At 42.9% G+C, this 11,561-nt stretch overlaps 1 protein-coding gene across 1 annotated transcript; it reads left to right on the forward strand.

Moving 5' to 3' along the window:
• The first annotated feature begins 121 nt into the window (after positions 1 to 121).
• Positions 122 to 11,274, forward strand: Erh (ERH mRNA splicing and mitosis factor). Its single transcript, XM_052739443.1, has 4 exons — positions 122 to 337; positions 2,676 to 2,763; positions 7,378 to 7,498; positions 10,576 to 11,274. The coding sequence occupies exons 1-4, from the start codon at positions 137 to 139 to the stop codon at positions 10,676 to 10,678; spliced, it is 513 nt and encodes a 170-aa protein (XP_052595403.1). The 5' UTR covers positions 122 to 136; the 3' UTR covers positions 10,679 to 11,274.
• The last annotated feature ends 287 nt before the right edge of the window (positions 11,275 to 11,561 follow it).

The raw sequence follows: 11,561 nt of genomic DNA on the forward strand, positions 1-11,561 counted from the left end.
AGACTAGTGTCACTGTTGTGTTCTCCATCATTTCAGTCACCCGTCGGCTAATTGAAGTACAGAAGGCAGCGTCCCGAAACAAACTGCTGTTTCTAAAGCGGCAAAATTCTTACACATCTCCGCGCCCTTACCCAAGATGGCTGAAACGGAGTCAATATCCGCTCTAGAAACCGGAAATGCGCGACGCTCTATGGCTCAAAAAGGCTCTTTCGCGTCGCGCTTCCGACGATTTCCGGCGACCGCTCTCGCGGGATTGGCTGTTGGCGGCGTTGCGGCTGAGCTCGTGTGCGGCGGCAGCGGTGTTAGCGGCGGCTGCAGCAAAGCGTTTGGCGCGATGGTGAGTCCTCCGCGGTGGCCGGGGTCCCCGACTTTCTGGGGCCACCCCTGCTCCGTCCATCTTCCCACTCCTCCTGTGCCCGCCCATCCAGCGCGAGCGAGCTGCTCCCCGCCTCCCCCCCCCCCCCCCCAGCTCGCGGATCGACCCTTCCCCTTCCCGACGCTGAGACGCGGGGCCTCGCTGTAGGCCCCGGACCTGGTCCGCCTTGCGGCTGCGCGCCCGCCTGCTGGTGCGGGCGAGGTGTGCGGTGGGCAAAGGGGTGCACCGTCTGCGGATCGCTGCCGCCCGGAAGAGGGAGGCGTGGGGTGCCGGCTCTTTCTCTTCCGATGCGGACTGTGGGAACAATGGCCTTTTCTGAAACTGACACGCTCGTCACCTTACTGTTTGTTCGTCGCATGTGGGGCTGGGGGGTCGGGTTTCCTTGGCAGTGTGCCTCCTCAGCCGTCCCCGCAGTGTTCCAAAAAAAAAAAAAAGAAGTATTTTCCCTTTTTCAGTATCCTCAGTTGCCCCGGTTTGCCTTCGGTCTTGTTCTTTCTACTTTGCTTTTCTTGAGAGTGGAGCCTGAAAAGAGACTCCAGGGTCCAGGCCCTAGAATCTGACAGGGATGTAGTAAAGTGTGGTTTATACGTCCTGTAAAGGCTTTTGTTTTGTTTGTTAAATTACGGATCTGTGTTTGTGCATGTCGAGTACAGGTGCCCGCTGAAGCCAGAAGAGGGTGTGAGATCCCCAGGATCTGGAGTTAGAACAAGCGAATGTGGGTGCTGGGAACCAAACTCGGGTCCTTTGTGAGAGTAGCACGTGCTCTTAACCACTGAGCTATCTCTTCAACCCTCTCGTGTATTGTTGTTTTGCTTCTGGGAGTCTTAAAAGATTTTTTTTTTCTGTTTATTGGTGTTTTGCCTGCATGTCTGTGCCACTTGGGTTCAGTGCCTGCGGCAGACAAAACAGGACGCCCGATTCCCTAGAATTGGGATTACAGATGATTGTGAGCAACCCTGTAGGGGCAGGAAACCGAAAAACTGGTCCCTTGGAAGAGCAGCTTGCGCTTTTAACCTCAAAGCCATCTCTCCAGTACCCCAGCCCTTCCTGTTCTTTAGTAAACAAAAGGGAGAGAGGTTCGCGGGATTTATTTGGAGCAGGATTGTGTGTGTGTGTACACTTTTCAAATGGTATTCTTTCAAAAAAAAATTTGTGTGTGTCTGTTTTGAGACAGGGTTTCTCTGTGTAGCTTTGGTGCCTGTCCTGGATCTCGTGTTGTAGACCAGGCTGGCTTCGAACTCACAGAGATCCACCTGGCTCTGCCTCCCGAGGGCTGGGATTAAAGGCGTGTGCCACCACCGCCCGGCTCTCAAATTATTTCTTAGTTTGACTTAAAATTTAAAAAATGTGGCAAAGAATGAATAGCTTGTTTAGGATAAGCCACTGCAAGAGTATAAATATAGTTCTCATAAGTTCTCAACAAGTGATATACTGAAAGTGCTTTGAGTAGCTGGCCTTTATGAACCCCTATAAAACAAATCTAATCCCGTGATTTAAAGTACTGTTTTTTATCCAGAAAACCTAGATCTTAAGACATCTTGGTTCCAATTTGTTGATAGTTTAAATTTTGGTGCCTATCCTGGATCTCACTCTATAGACCAGGTTGGCCTTGAACCCCACGGAGATCCGCCTGGCTCTGCCTCCCTAGTGCTGGGATTAAAGGCGTGTGCCACCACCTCCTGGCTCTTTTTTTTTCAAGATAGTAAGAAGTGGGTCTGGAGTGGCAGCTTAGTGATTAAGAGCATTGGCTCCTCTTACTGAAGACCAGGATTCCATTTAAGGCTGGTATTTAACTGTATTCATTTTATATTACTAATTTATCTTGCACATTGATGTGAGAGTAACTCCTGAATAAAAGTGAGGTTCCACTGTTGTGCTCCAGTTGGAAAAAGACCTTGGGTTGATAGAGTGATTATAGTATTCCCTCTTCCTCTCCCTTTATCACCCTGTCTTCGTTTTTATTGAGAGTTAATAGAACTAGAGACCAGTGGCGACAGAAAACAGGTTTTGAAGGTTGGCAAGGAGAGATATTAAAGAGTACATGGTCGCTTTTGTGAGTACTTGCTGGCACGTAAATTTGGAGTTGGAGAAATGACTCAGAGTAAGGGACTGACTTAGGGGGTTTGTCACCCCAGCACTGATAACATGGACAGAGGCTTCCTTCCGTGTTGTGGGAAGAGCAACCTAGTTAATTATGTTCTAATAAATAACATTTGTGTCATACGCTAGGGCCTTATGTCATGATGTGAATTTCTGAAATGCATATTAGGATGTACATTGAAATTGTTTTCTCTTTCAGTCTCACACCATTTTGTTGGTACAGCCTACCAAGAGACCAGAAGGCAGAACTTACGCGGACTATGAGTCTGTGAATGAGTGCATGGAAGGTGAGTGGTCACCGAAGGTAAACTGATCAAGGCTGAGACCGTTCTCTTGTGAGATAAATATCATTATCTCACAAGATAATGAGAACTGGAATTGGTTTTCCCCCAAGATTTCTTGATTACTATTTTAAGCAGGGAAAATTGATGTTAGCATGGACTATTAAAATATTTTGTTCTAGCCGGGCAGTGGTGGCGCACGCCTTTAATCCCAGCACTCGGGAGGCAGAGCCAGGTGGATCTCTGTGAGTTCGAGGCCAGCCTGGGCTACCAAGTGAGTTCCAGGAAAGGCGCAAAGCTACACAGAGAAACCCTGTCTCGAAAAACCAAAAAAAAAAAAAAAAAAAAAAAAAAATTGTTCTGAATGGGTATTTTACACACAGCTCTTATGTATTCTGACTAAACTGTAGCACCAGGGAGTTGTTATGGCTGGCTCTGAGAATACCTTCTGAAATCTCGTAACCTGACTATTAAATCAATAAATGTTAAAAGCTAGTCGGGCGGTGGTGGCATAAGCCTTTAATCCCAGCATTTGGGAAGCAGAGGCAGGCAGATCTCTATGATTTGAGGCTAGCCTGGTCTACAAAGTGAGTTCCAGAAGAGCCAGGGCTGTTACACAGAAAAACCCTGTCTCAAAAAACCAAAAAGGCCCATGAAAATGTTAGAAAATAAGTTAGCTCAGAGCAAGCCAAGGTTCGTAGAAGCAGATCAATACAGTTTATTGTGCCTTTGCTAGATTCCCACTCCTCCCAAGGAGCAGTTAGCTTTCGACGTTTCTTCACTAGGTAAACCATTAGAGCACAGACTGGTTAACAGGTTGTGCTGCCCTGCATTGTTTCTAGGAAGTTGTTAGTTCTTTGCCATTTTTGTTGTTGTTGTTGTTTGTTTGTTTTTCAAGACAGGGTTTCTCTGTGTAGTTTTGGTGCCTGTCTTGGATCTCGCTCTGTAGACCAGGCCAGCCTCAAACTCACGGAGATCCGCCTGGCTCTGCCTCCCTAGTGCTGGGATTAAAGGCGTGTGCCGCCACCGCCCGGCATCTTTGCCACTGTCTGTCAAAAGGCTATATAGTTGATTTGGTTTGTCTGTTCAACAAGTCCCTAAAACTGTTGATTATTCAAAACTTAACTGGGTTAGGCTCCAAATCTAACAGTGATTAATAATGCCTATAAAACCAAAAGCTGCTTACAATCAAAGGTGACTTCACTTCAAGGTAGCTAGTGCAATACCCTTGGCACTGCCATTAAATTCTACTCTTAAAAGATGAAGGGGAGCCAGTAGGTGGTGGCGCACGCCTTTAATCCCAACACTGTCTTAGCATAATGTCCGTGTTGTTATGTCTAGGTTTTGGACAGTGGCATTTCCTGGCCTTTGTTAATCTTAGTAAAATCTAACTTGTTTGTCTGTTTATGACAGTTTTGATACCTATCCAGGCTAACCTAGAATGCAAGAGTCTTCTACCTTAGCCTCTTGAGTACTTGGATTATAGATATGTACCACTGTGTCTGCCTTTGGTTTGTTTTTAATTAATGTACTTTAACTGATGGATGGGTTTAGGTTTATAGAAAAATTGAACAGAATATAAAGTCAGTCCTTCATCTCCTCCTACCTCATCCATTGACATCTTACGTTGGTGTGGCACAGTTGTTAACAGTGGTGAGCTGGGGCTGACACATTGGTGACTCTCCCTAGTTTACATTAGGGTTCATTCTGTGGTGTTCAGTTCTGTGAATTTTACCAAATTGGTTAGATGATGTGCTTGTTGATATATGGCCATAAAGAAAGGTTTCATTCCCTTAAAATCTATACCTGTATCACCCTCCAGACCCATGGCAACCAGTCTTTACACCTGTAATACCTAATACAGTGTAAATGTTGTAAATAACTATTACACATTTTTTTTCTTGGGGAAATAAGAAACTCTATAAATGTTCAGTACCTGTGAAATTTGATTTTCAAATGTTTTCAACCCATAGTTAATTAAATCCTTGAATGCTAACACCATCACCACCGCCCCCCTCTCCCCACACACATCCCCTACAGGCCCACTGTGTCAGTTGGAATTATTGCATACACATTTTTGTACTGGTTTCTGCAACCTAGCAGTGTGCATTTCAGGTTCTTCTGTGTTTTATAACTCCATTTTCCTTCTTAGATTAGAAATTGTAGTTTGAGCCTGGGATGTAGCTCATTTTATAGGGTGACTTGTCTAGCATGTACAAAGCCTGAGTTGGTTCCTTGGCACCACATACACAGGTAGAAGGGTAAGCACTTGGAAAGTGGAGGCAGGAAGATCAGAAGTTCAAGTTTATCCTCAGCTACAATGAGTTCAAGGCTAGCCTGGGCTACATATGACACTGTTGAGAAGAGGAGTGGTGGTGGTTTAATTTCCATTTTAAAGAGTTAAAAGATGAGCGCTGTCATCACCGTCATCGTGGGATCCTAGCACTTAGGCTGAGTCAAGAGGAGCACAAACTTGAAGCCAGCCTGACAGTCTGAGCTGGACACTCGGTGCTTTCTGATAAAGTCGAGGTGGGAGGACTGAGGCTGGGGTGTGGCTCAGGAGTAGAGCATTTGCTTAGTGTGCATAAAGCCCTAGGTTCAAGCCTCCCACTGCCAATAGCAAACACTTTCTCTTCCTTGAACATCTACCTGTATGCCCCTCCCTCCTCTCCACAAGTCAGCTTCTGTTAAATTTATTGGTAAGAGCTTTATTATATTGTATATGGAGTTAAAATGTTTTTTGTTTGGTTTGGGTTTTGTTTGGTTTGGGTTTAGTTTTTTACTTTTAATTGTATAGAAATCCGGCTGGTTTTCATATATTGATCTTGTATGTTACAGCCTTGGTACCTCATTTACTAGTTCTAACTAGTTTTTTGTTGCTCTGGCTACAGCCTGTAGTGGAGTGCTGAGTAAATGTTAGTTCTTTCTGGTGGTGGCAGATCAGCATGGTCTGTGATCACTAAACGTGACAATGGGGACGAGCAGTGAATTTACTTTCCTGGGCTTCACTTCCTTTTAATTTTATCAGTTATATGATTTCAGTGTAATGTGTCAGTAGCAATTAGAAGGGGGTGGAGGGATAGCTTAGTCAGCAAAGGAGTAAGCACCCGTGAGTGTGAGAGCCCAATACCCCTGTAAACAAGTCAAACCTGGTAACATGTACTAATCCTAATGCTGAGCTGTAGAAACAAGTGGATCCTAGTGACTGGCCAGCCTAGCCTGAGTGAGCTGCAGGCTAGTGAAGAGACCCTGTTTCAAAGATGAAGCAAGATGACATTTCACCTCCACGTGTGCAAACACACATAAAAACATGTAAAACTGAGTGTAGCCTGTCACTGGAAATTTTAAGGAGTTTCTTTAGAGGTGCCTTAAGGGCTTGTGTATTACAGTATAGGGCATGTTGCCCACAGGTAATTAATATTGATAGCATTTGTTCTTAGAGTAGTTGGTGGTAGCAATGGACTGAAACGGTATTATAGAATGCTTGACTGGTTAAAATAACAGGTCATGGGCCTGGCAGTGGTGGTGAACGCCTTTAATCCCAGCACTCGGAGGCAGAGCCAGGTAGATCTCTCTAAGTTCAAGGCCAGCCTGGTCTACAGAGCGAGATCTAGGACAGGCACCAAAGCCTTCTCTCCAAAAAAAAAAGACAGGTAAAGTACTCTTTTGATAATTGTTAATATACTGTGATTATTGATTGGGGGTTTTTGTTTCTGGTTTTTGGAGACAGTCTCCTGTATTGTAAGCTGGCCTCAAACTCACTATGTAGCTGAGGCTGAGCTTGAACTTTTGATCCTCCTGCCTTAGCTTTCTAAGTGCTGGGTGTGCCCACCACACCTGGTGTTTTATTATCTCCTTGTATCAGTATTTACAAGCTTAGCTTTGTGCTGATGTTCATGTGCATTATTTCAGATAATATGTAGAACCCTGTGGAAATGTATTTACTATTTGCCAGGTAAGGTTTGCTGGGTGGAGTCATTGGTCCTCAGTTTTATGGTAAATGAGCTGGCTTTCTGGATTCCTAATGAATCCAGAGTCTAGGGTCTTAAGCACCATATCAAGATAAGCTCCAACTTCATTGACCGTTATTGTCACTTTTTCCATTGCATCAAAATTTGAAGGTAAAATAGGAAATGGGTTTTTCTGCTCTGCAGCATTAGAATGATTAGAAACCTGGTAAAAAAGAACCACAGTATAATCTGGAGGTGGTGGCACAAGCTCCTTTAATTCCAGCACTGGGAAGGCAGAGATAGGAAGATCTCTGAGTTCCAGGACTGCCAGGGCTATGTAGAAAGACCCTGTTTCCCCCCGCAAAAAAAACCTGTCTGGGCAGGGTCATTGCTGAGGGCCAAACACAGGCTCTACCCAGATGCATAGTCCAAACCTTTAATGTCTTTCAGCTCCAGTGGTTTAAAGTAGTCCTCTCACTATAAAGCACAAAATGGTTATCAATACTCTCATAAATTTAAATTGCTAGTCCCAAAAATTAAAACAAGTGATCAACCTGCAGTCCTTTTCCAGCTCAGTTTTTCTAAAATGGATAACTGACAATATAGCATGACTTACGATGTGTAGAAGTTTATGCAATCATAAGTTCTTGTGTTGTCCCCCCCCCCTTAGGTGTTTGTAAAATGTATGAAGAACATCTGAAGAGAATGAATCCCAACAGCCCCTCCATCACATACGATATCAGTCAGTTGTTTGACTTTATCGATGATCTGGCAGATCTCAGCTGTCTTGTGTAAGTATTAGCAACCTTGTCTTTTAAATTTATATTTATTTCTCTCTTTTTGTCTGTTTATATAGTTAATAGTTTTTCATTTACATGTAGATTAGAAATTAAATTGGCAATATAAAGCCGAAGGCATAGGAAACTGTCAGTTGACATTGTAGGATGAAGGTGGGCTAATTTAAAAGCTTCATATTGTTTGTACCCTAGACCTAATAGTCTTTTTCTTGGGTTTCTCATCCTCTTAGTCTTTTTCTTAAAGTAATTGGTTTCATATTTTCATTTAAGAAAAGAAGTTCTTTTCTTGAGATTTAAGTTTTAGTGTGTGAACTTGTTTTTGTTGTTTTGTTTCATTGGTATGAGGTTTTTAGATGTTAATATGCCTATTATAATTATAACTAAATTTTATTGAGTAGTGCTGATGTAAATATTGTACTGTAGTCTACACCTTGAAGTAGACTAGATTGGTACTTAATTAGGATATATAAACAGAGAACATCCTAGAAAATGATTCACTTTTTAAACTACTTCTCATAAAGCCGCATTAGCAAAGAACTGAGTGTAATTGGTTAGGTGTGTTAGGCAATGGCCTGTGTGTTTGTAATAAACCTCTGGCCTGTCTCTCAGGAAAAATTGGTTGTTGCTTATAGAAAGCATTCCTTCTTTGGAGTTTATTTTCATTATTGGAAAGTGGCCCTATGTGTGGGGGTGAGTCTTGTAATCCCAGCTAATCTGGAGGATGAGGCAGGAGGATGGAAAGTGTAAAGCTAGACAACTTAGGTCCTGTCTCAGAATAAAAGTTAAGAGCGGACTGGGGTGTATGTAGCTCATTATAGACTGCTTGCTTACTAGGCACAAAGCCCCATATCAGTCCTTAGTACCACGAAAAACATAGCATGTAGAGTTTTAGCTAGGTTAATAGGGTTCTGATTCCAAGAACGTTTAGCTCTGATGTATAAAGTGGATGACAAGATTTATGATCTAAAGAAAAAAGGGAATATTGCTCAGCATCACTTAACTGTTAAGTTGCTTGTTGGTTGGTCTTTGGTCATATCTGGGGAGCCTGCCACCCAGCTCCCAAATAAATAAATCACACACAGAAGCTTATTATTACTTATGATGCCTGCCCTTAGCTTGGCTTAGTTTCTAGCCAACTTTCTTTATCTTAAATTATCCCGTCCATCTTTTGCCTCTGGACTTTTCCTTTTCTCTAACTTCTGTAAATCTTACTCTTACTCCATGGCTTGCTGTGTAGCTGGGTGGCTGGCCCCTGGAGTCTAACTCCTTCTCTGGCTTCTAGATCTTAGCTCCTCCCAGATTTCTCCCTCTATATATTCTTCTCTGCCTGCCAGCCACGCCTATCTTTTCTCCTGCTTTGCTATTGGCCAGTTTTTTATTAGACCATCAGGTGTCTTACACAGTCACAGTAACACAGCCTCAGAGAGTTAAACAAATGCAACATAAACAAAAGTAACAGACCTTAAAATATTCTACAACAGTTACTTCCTTTAAGCCTTGATTTCCTCTCTTATTTTTAAAGATAGTAGATACTTACAGGGTTATTAAAAAAGATTAAGTGAGCTAATTCAGATACTTAAAAGTAATGCCCTCTACTTAATAACATCTTTAATTTACTAAGTACTATCGCTTGTCTAATTTTTTTTTTTTTTGTTAATGTGTATGAGTGTCTTTCCTGCATGTATGTCTGTTTACTGCATGCATTTCTGGTGTCCTCAGAGGACAAAAGAGGATGTCAGATGGAGTTACAGATAAGTATGAGCCATCATGTGGGTGTTGGGAATTGAATCCAAGTCCTCTGGAGACCAGAAAGTGCCCTTAGCCACTGAGCCATCTTTACAGCCCCACCCCCATTTGTCTTTGTTGTTTTGTTTCTCGAGACAGGGTTTCTCTGTAGCCCTGTCTGTCTTGGAACTCACTTTGTAGACCAGGCTGACCTTGAACTTGATCCCCTGCCTCTGAGTGCTGGGACTCTCTATCATCACACCTGGTGCTTTTATGCTACAGTGCTTTGGTTTTGTTTTGATTGTTTTCTGTGTATGGTGTTTTGCCTGCATGTGTGTTTGTGTATCATATGCCTGCAATACCTTTGGAACTCAGAAGAGAATATTGAGTCCCCTGGTACTGGAGTAACAGACCCTTGTGAGCTGCCATGTCGGTGCTAGGGATCAAACCCAGGTCCTCTGGGAGAGCAACCAGTGCTTTTAACTGCTCACTAAGCTATCTCTCCAGCCCTAGACTACAACCTCAGTATGGATTCCTCACCAGAGAGAGTTCAGTTTTAGGCCAGCCGGAAAATTGCTCTATTCAAGTCCCTTAAAGATACCTTGACTGGCTGGATGCTCAGGGTACTATATGCTCTGAAAACCTTCATTATCAATAAGAGTTCTGCCGCTGGTGGTCTTCCTGTCTCACCCTTCTCTTCTGAAAGAGATGTCCTGAAATTTTCCTGTCTTTTGTTTTGTTTTGTTGTTTTTTGTTTTTCGAGACAGGGTTTCTCTGTGTAGTTTTGGTGCCTGTCCTGGATCTCGCTCTGTAGACTGGCTGGCCTCGAACTCACAGAGATCTGCCTGGCTCTGCCTCCTGGGTGCTGGGATTAAAGGTGTGCACCACCACTGCCTGGCATCTGTAGGCCTTTTAAAAGGCAAATCTTAAAACTATGAGTTCCTTACACATTAGCAGGAAATCATTGTTGAAGTAATATTCTTTTCTTTTAGAGATTTCTTAGTTGATTCAAAACAAATCTAGCAGATCTAAAACTTATACTAGTGTTTAGCTTTTTGTTTTTTAAGCACTAAAGGAACTATAAAAATAGAAGCTATGTGGGAGAGAGAACACAAGGTTTTTGGTCAATAGGTATGTAACTGAGTGCTTAAGAGCTCTCTCTGAAACTTGGCTTTTGCTATCATAAGATTATACTAAGTGATGCAAATCTGTTCGTTAAAACAACAGCATCGTCCACTTTTGCTTCACTTCATGTGTGAAAATGTGCATATTGAAGACACTCGGGCAGTTATAATGTGGGCTTTAACTGACCTCTGTAACTTTGCATGTTTCTTTCTGTTCCTCAGTTACCGAGCTGATACACAGACGTACCAGCCTTATAACAAAGACTGGATCAAAGAGAAGATCTACGTGCTCCTTCGTCGACAGGCCCAACAGGCTGGGAAGTAGTTGAGTTGGAAGCATTAGGGGCTGAGGGTGGGCTTGGAACAGGTGCATACAGCGTGCTGTAGTGAACATTTTGTATGATAGTAACCCTGTTTCCATTTTGTTACTAGAGCCAAGATTGAATGTATGACACGATAGTGAATGATCTTTTCATTCGAAACCACCGTTGCCCCTTTGCTCCTTTCCTTTCTTTTTTTACTTAAACATTTTTATGATAATTCAGAGAGAAAGTGTTCTTTGCCAGTTAAGGTTGGTTCCAGTCCTGGAAACTGTTTGTATCTGCTTTACAGCAGTGAGTGCACTAACCCTTTGTGGGGGGTAGGGATGGTGACGAGCTTAGTTATGTCCTCTGGGAAAGTCTTAGTGAAAAATAAAAAATGTTCTGTAGCTGTGTTTTTTCATTGAGTGATTTTTGGTTTTTGTCTCTAAACATTGAATTGTCTGGCAAAGCCTTATCAGTTTTAAAATCAATAGGCAGCTACATAAAGAACTTGACAGTTTATGTATTTGGGCCCATTTTGCTGTGATTTACTTATATGAAGCTAATAAGCTTTTACCTCATTTTTCCAGCAATCAATAAATCTCAGTTGTAGTGACAATATTTGTATCTACTGTGCATGCAAACATAAGATGTTTCTAGACTCAACAATGGGAATACATCCCGTGACAAGTTGGAAATAGTCCAAATGCATTTAAGTACCCCTGACCTGTGGAGCATCCTAACTGCAAACACTACCCTGACTGCAGTGCCTTCCTCTCCTGGCTGCCTGGTGGCTGGGGCTCACTGCAGCTTCCCAGCATCTCTACAGAGTATTAGACCTGATACCACTAGCTTGGGGAAATAGAACTCAAAACACAAAATGTTCCTCTTTCACAGCATGCTAAG

Source organism: Peromyscus californicus, unplaced genomic scaffold (assembly GCF_007827085.1).
Source record: "Peromyscus californicus insignis strain IS unplaced genomic scaffold, ASM782708v3 Scaffold_15__1_contigs__length_86483966, whole genome shotgun sequence".
Classification (NCBI taxonomy): Eukaryota; Metazoa; Chordata; class Mammalia; order Rodentia; family Cricetidae; genus Peromyscus; species Peromyscus californicus.

Coding starts and splice junctions, on each gene's coding strand:
- Erh (XM_052739443.1), top strand. CDS start 137: ATGGCTGAAACGGAGTCAATATCCGCTCTAGAAACCGGAAATGCGCGA. Junction 2,764..7,377: donor TGTGAATGAGTGCATGGAAG/GTGAGTGGTCAC, acceptor CCCCCCCCTTAG/GTGTTTGTAAAATGTATGAA. Junction 7,499..10,575: donor GCAGATCTCAGCTGTCTTGT/GTAAGTATTAGC, acceptor TCTGTTCCTCAG/TTACCGAGCTGATACACAGA.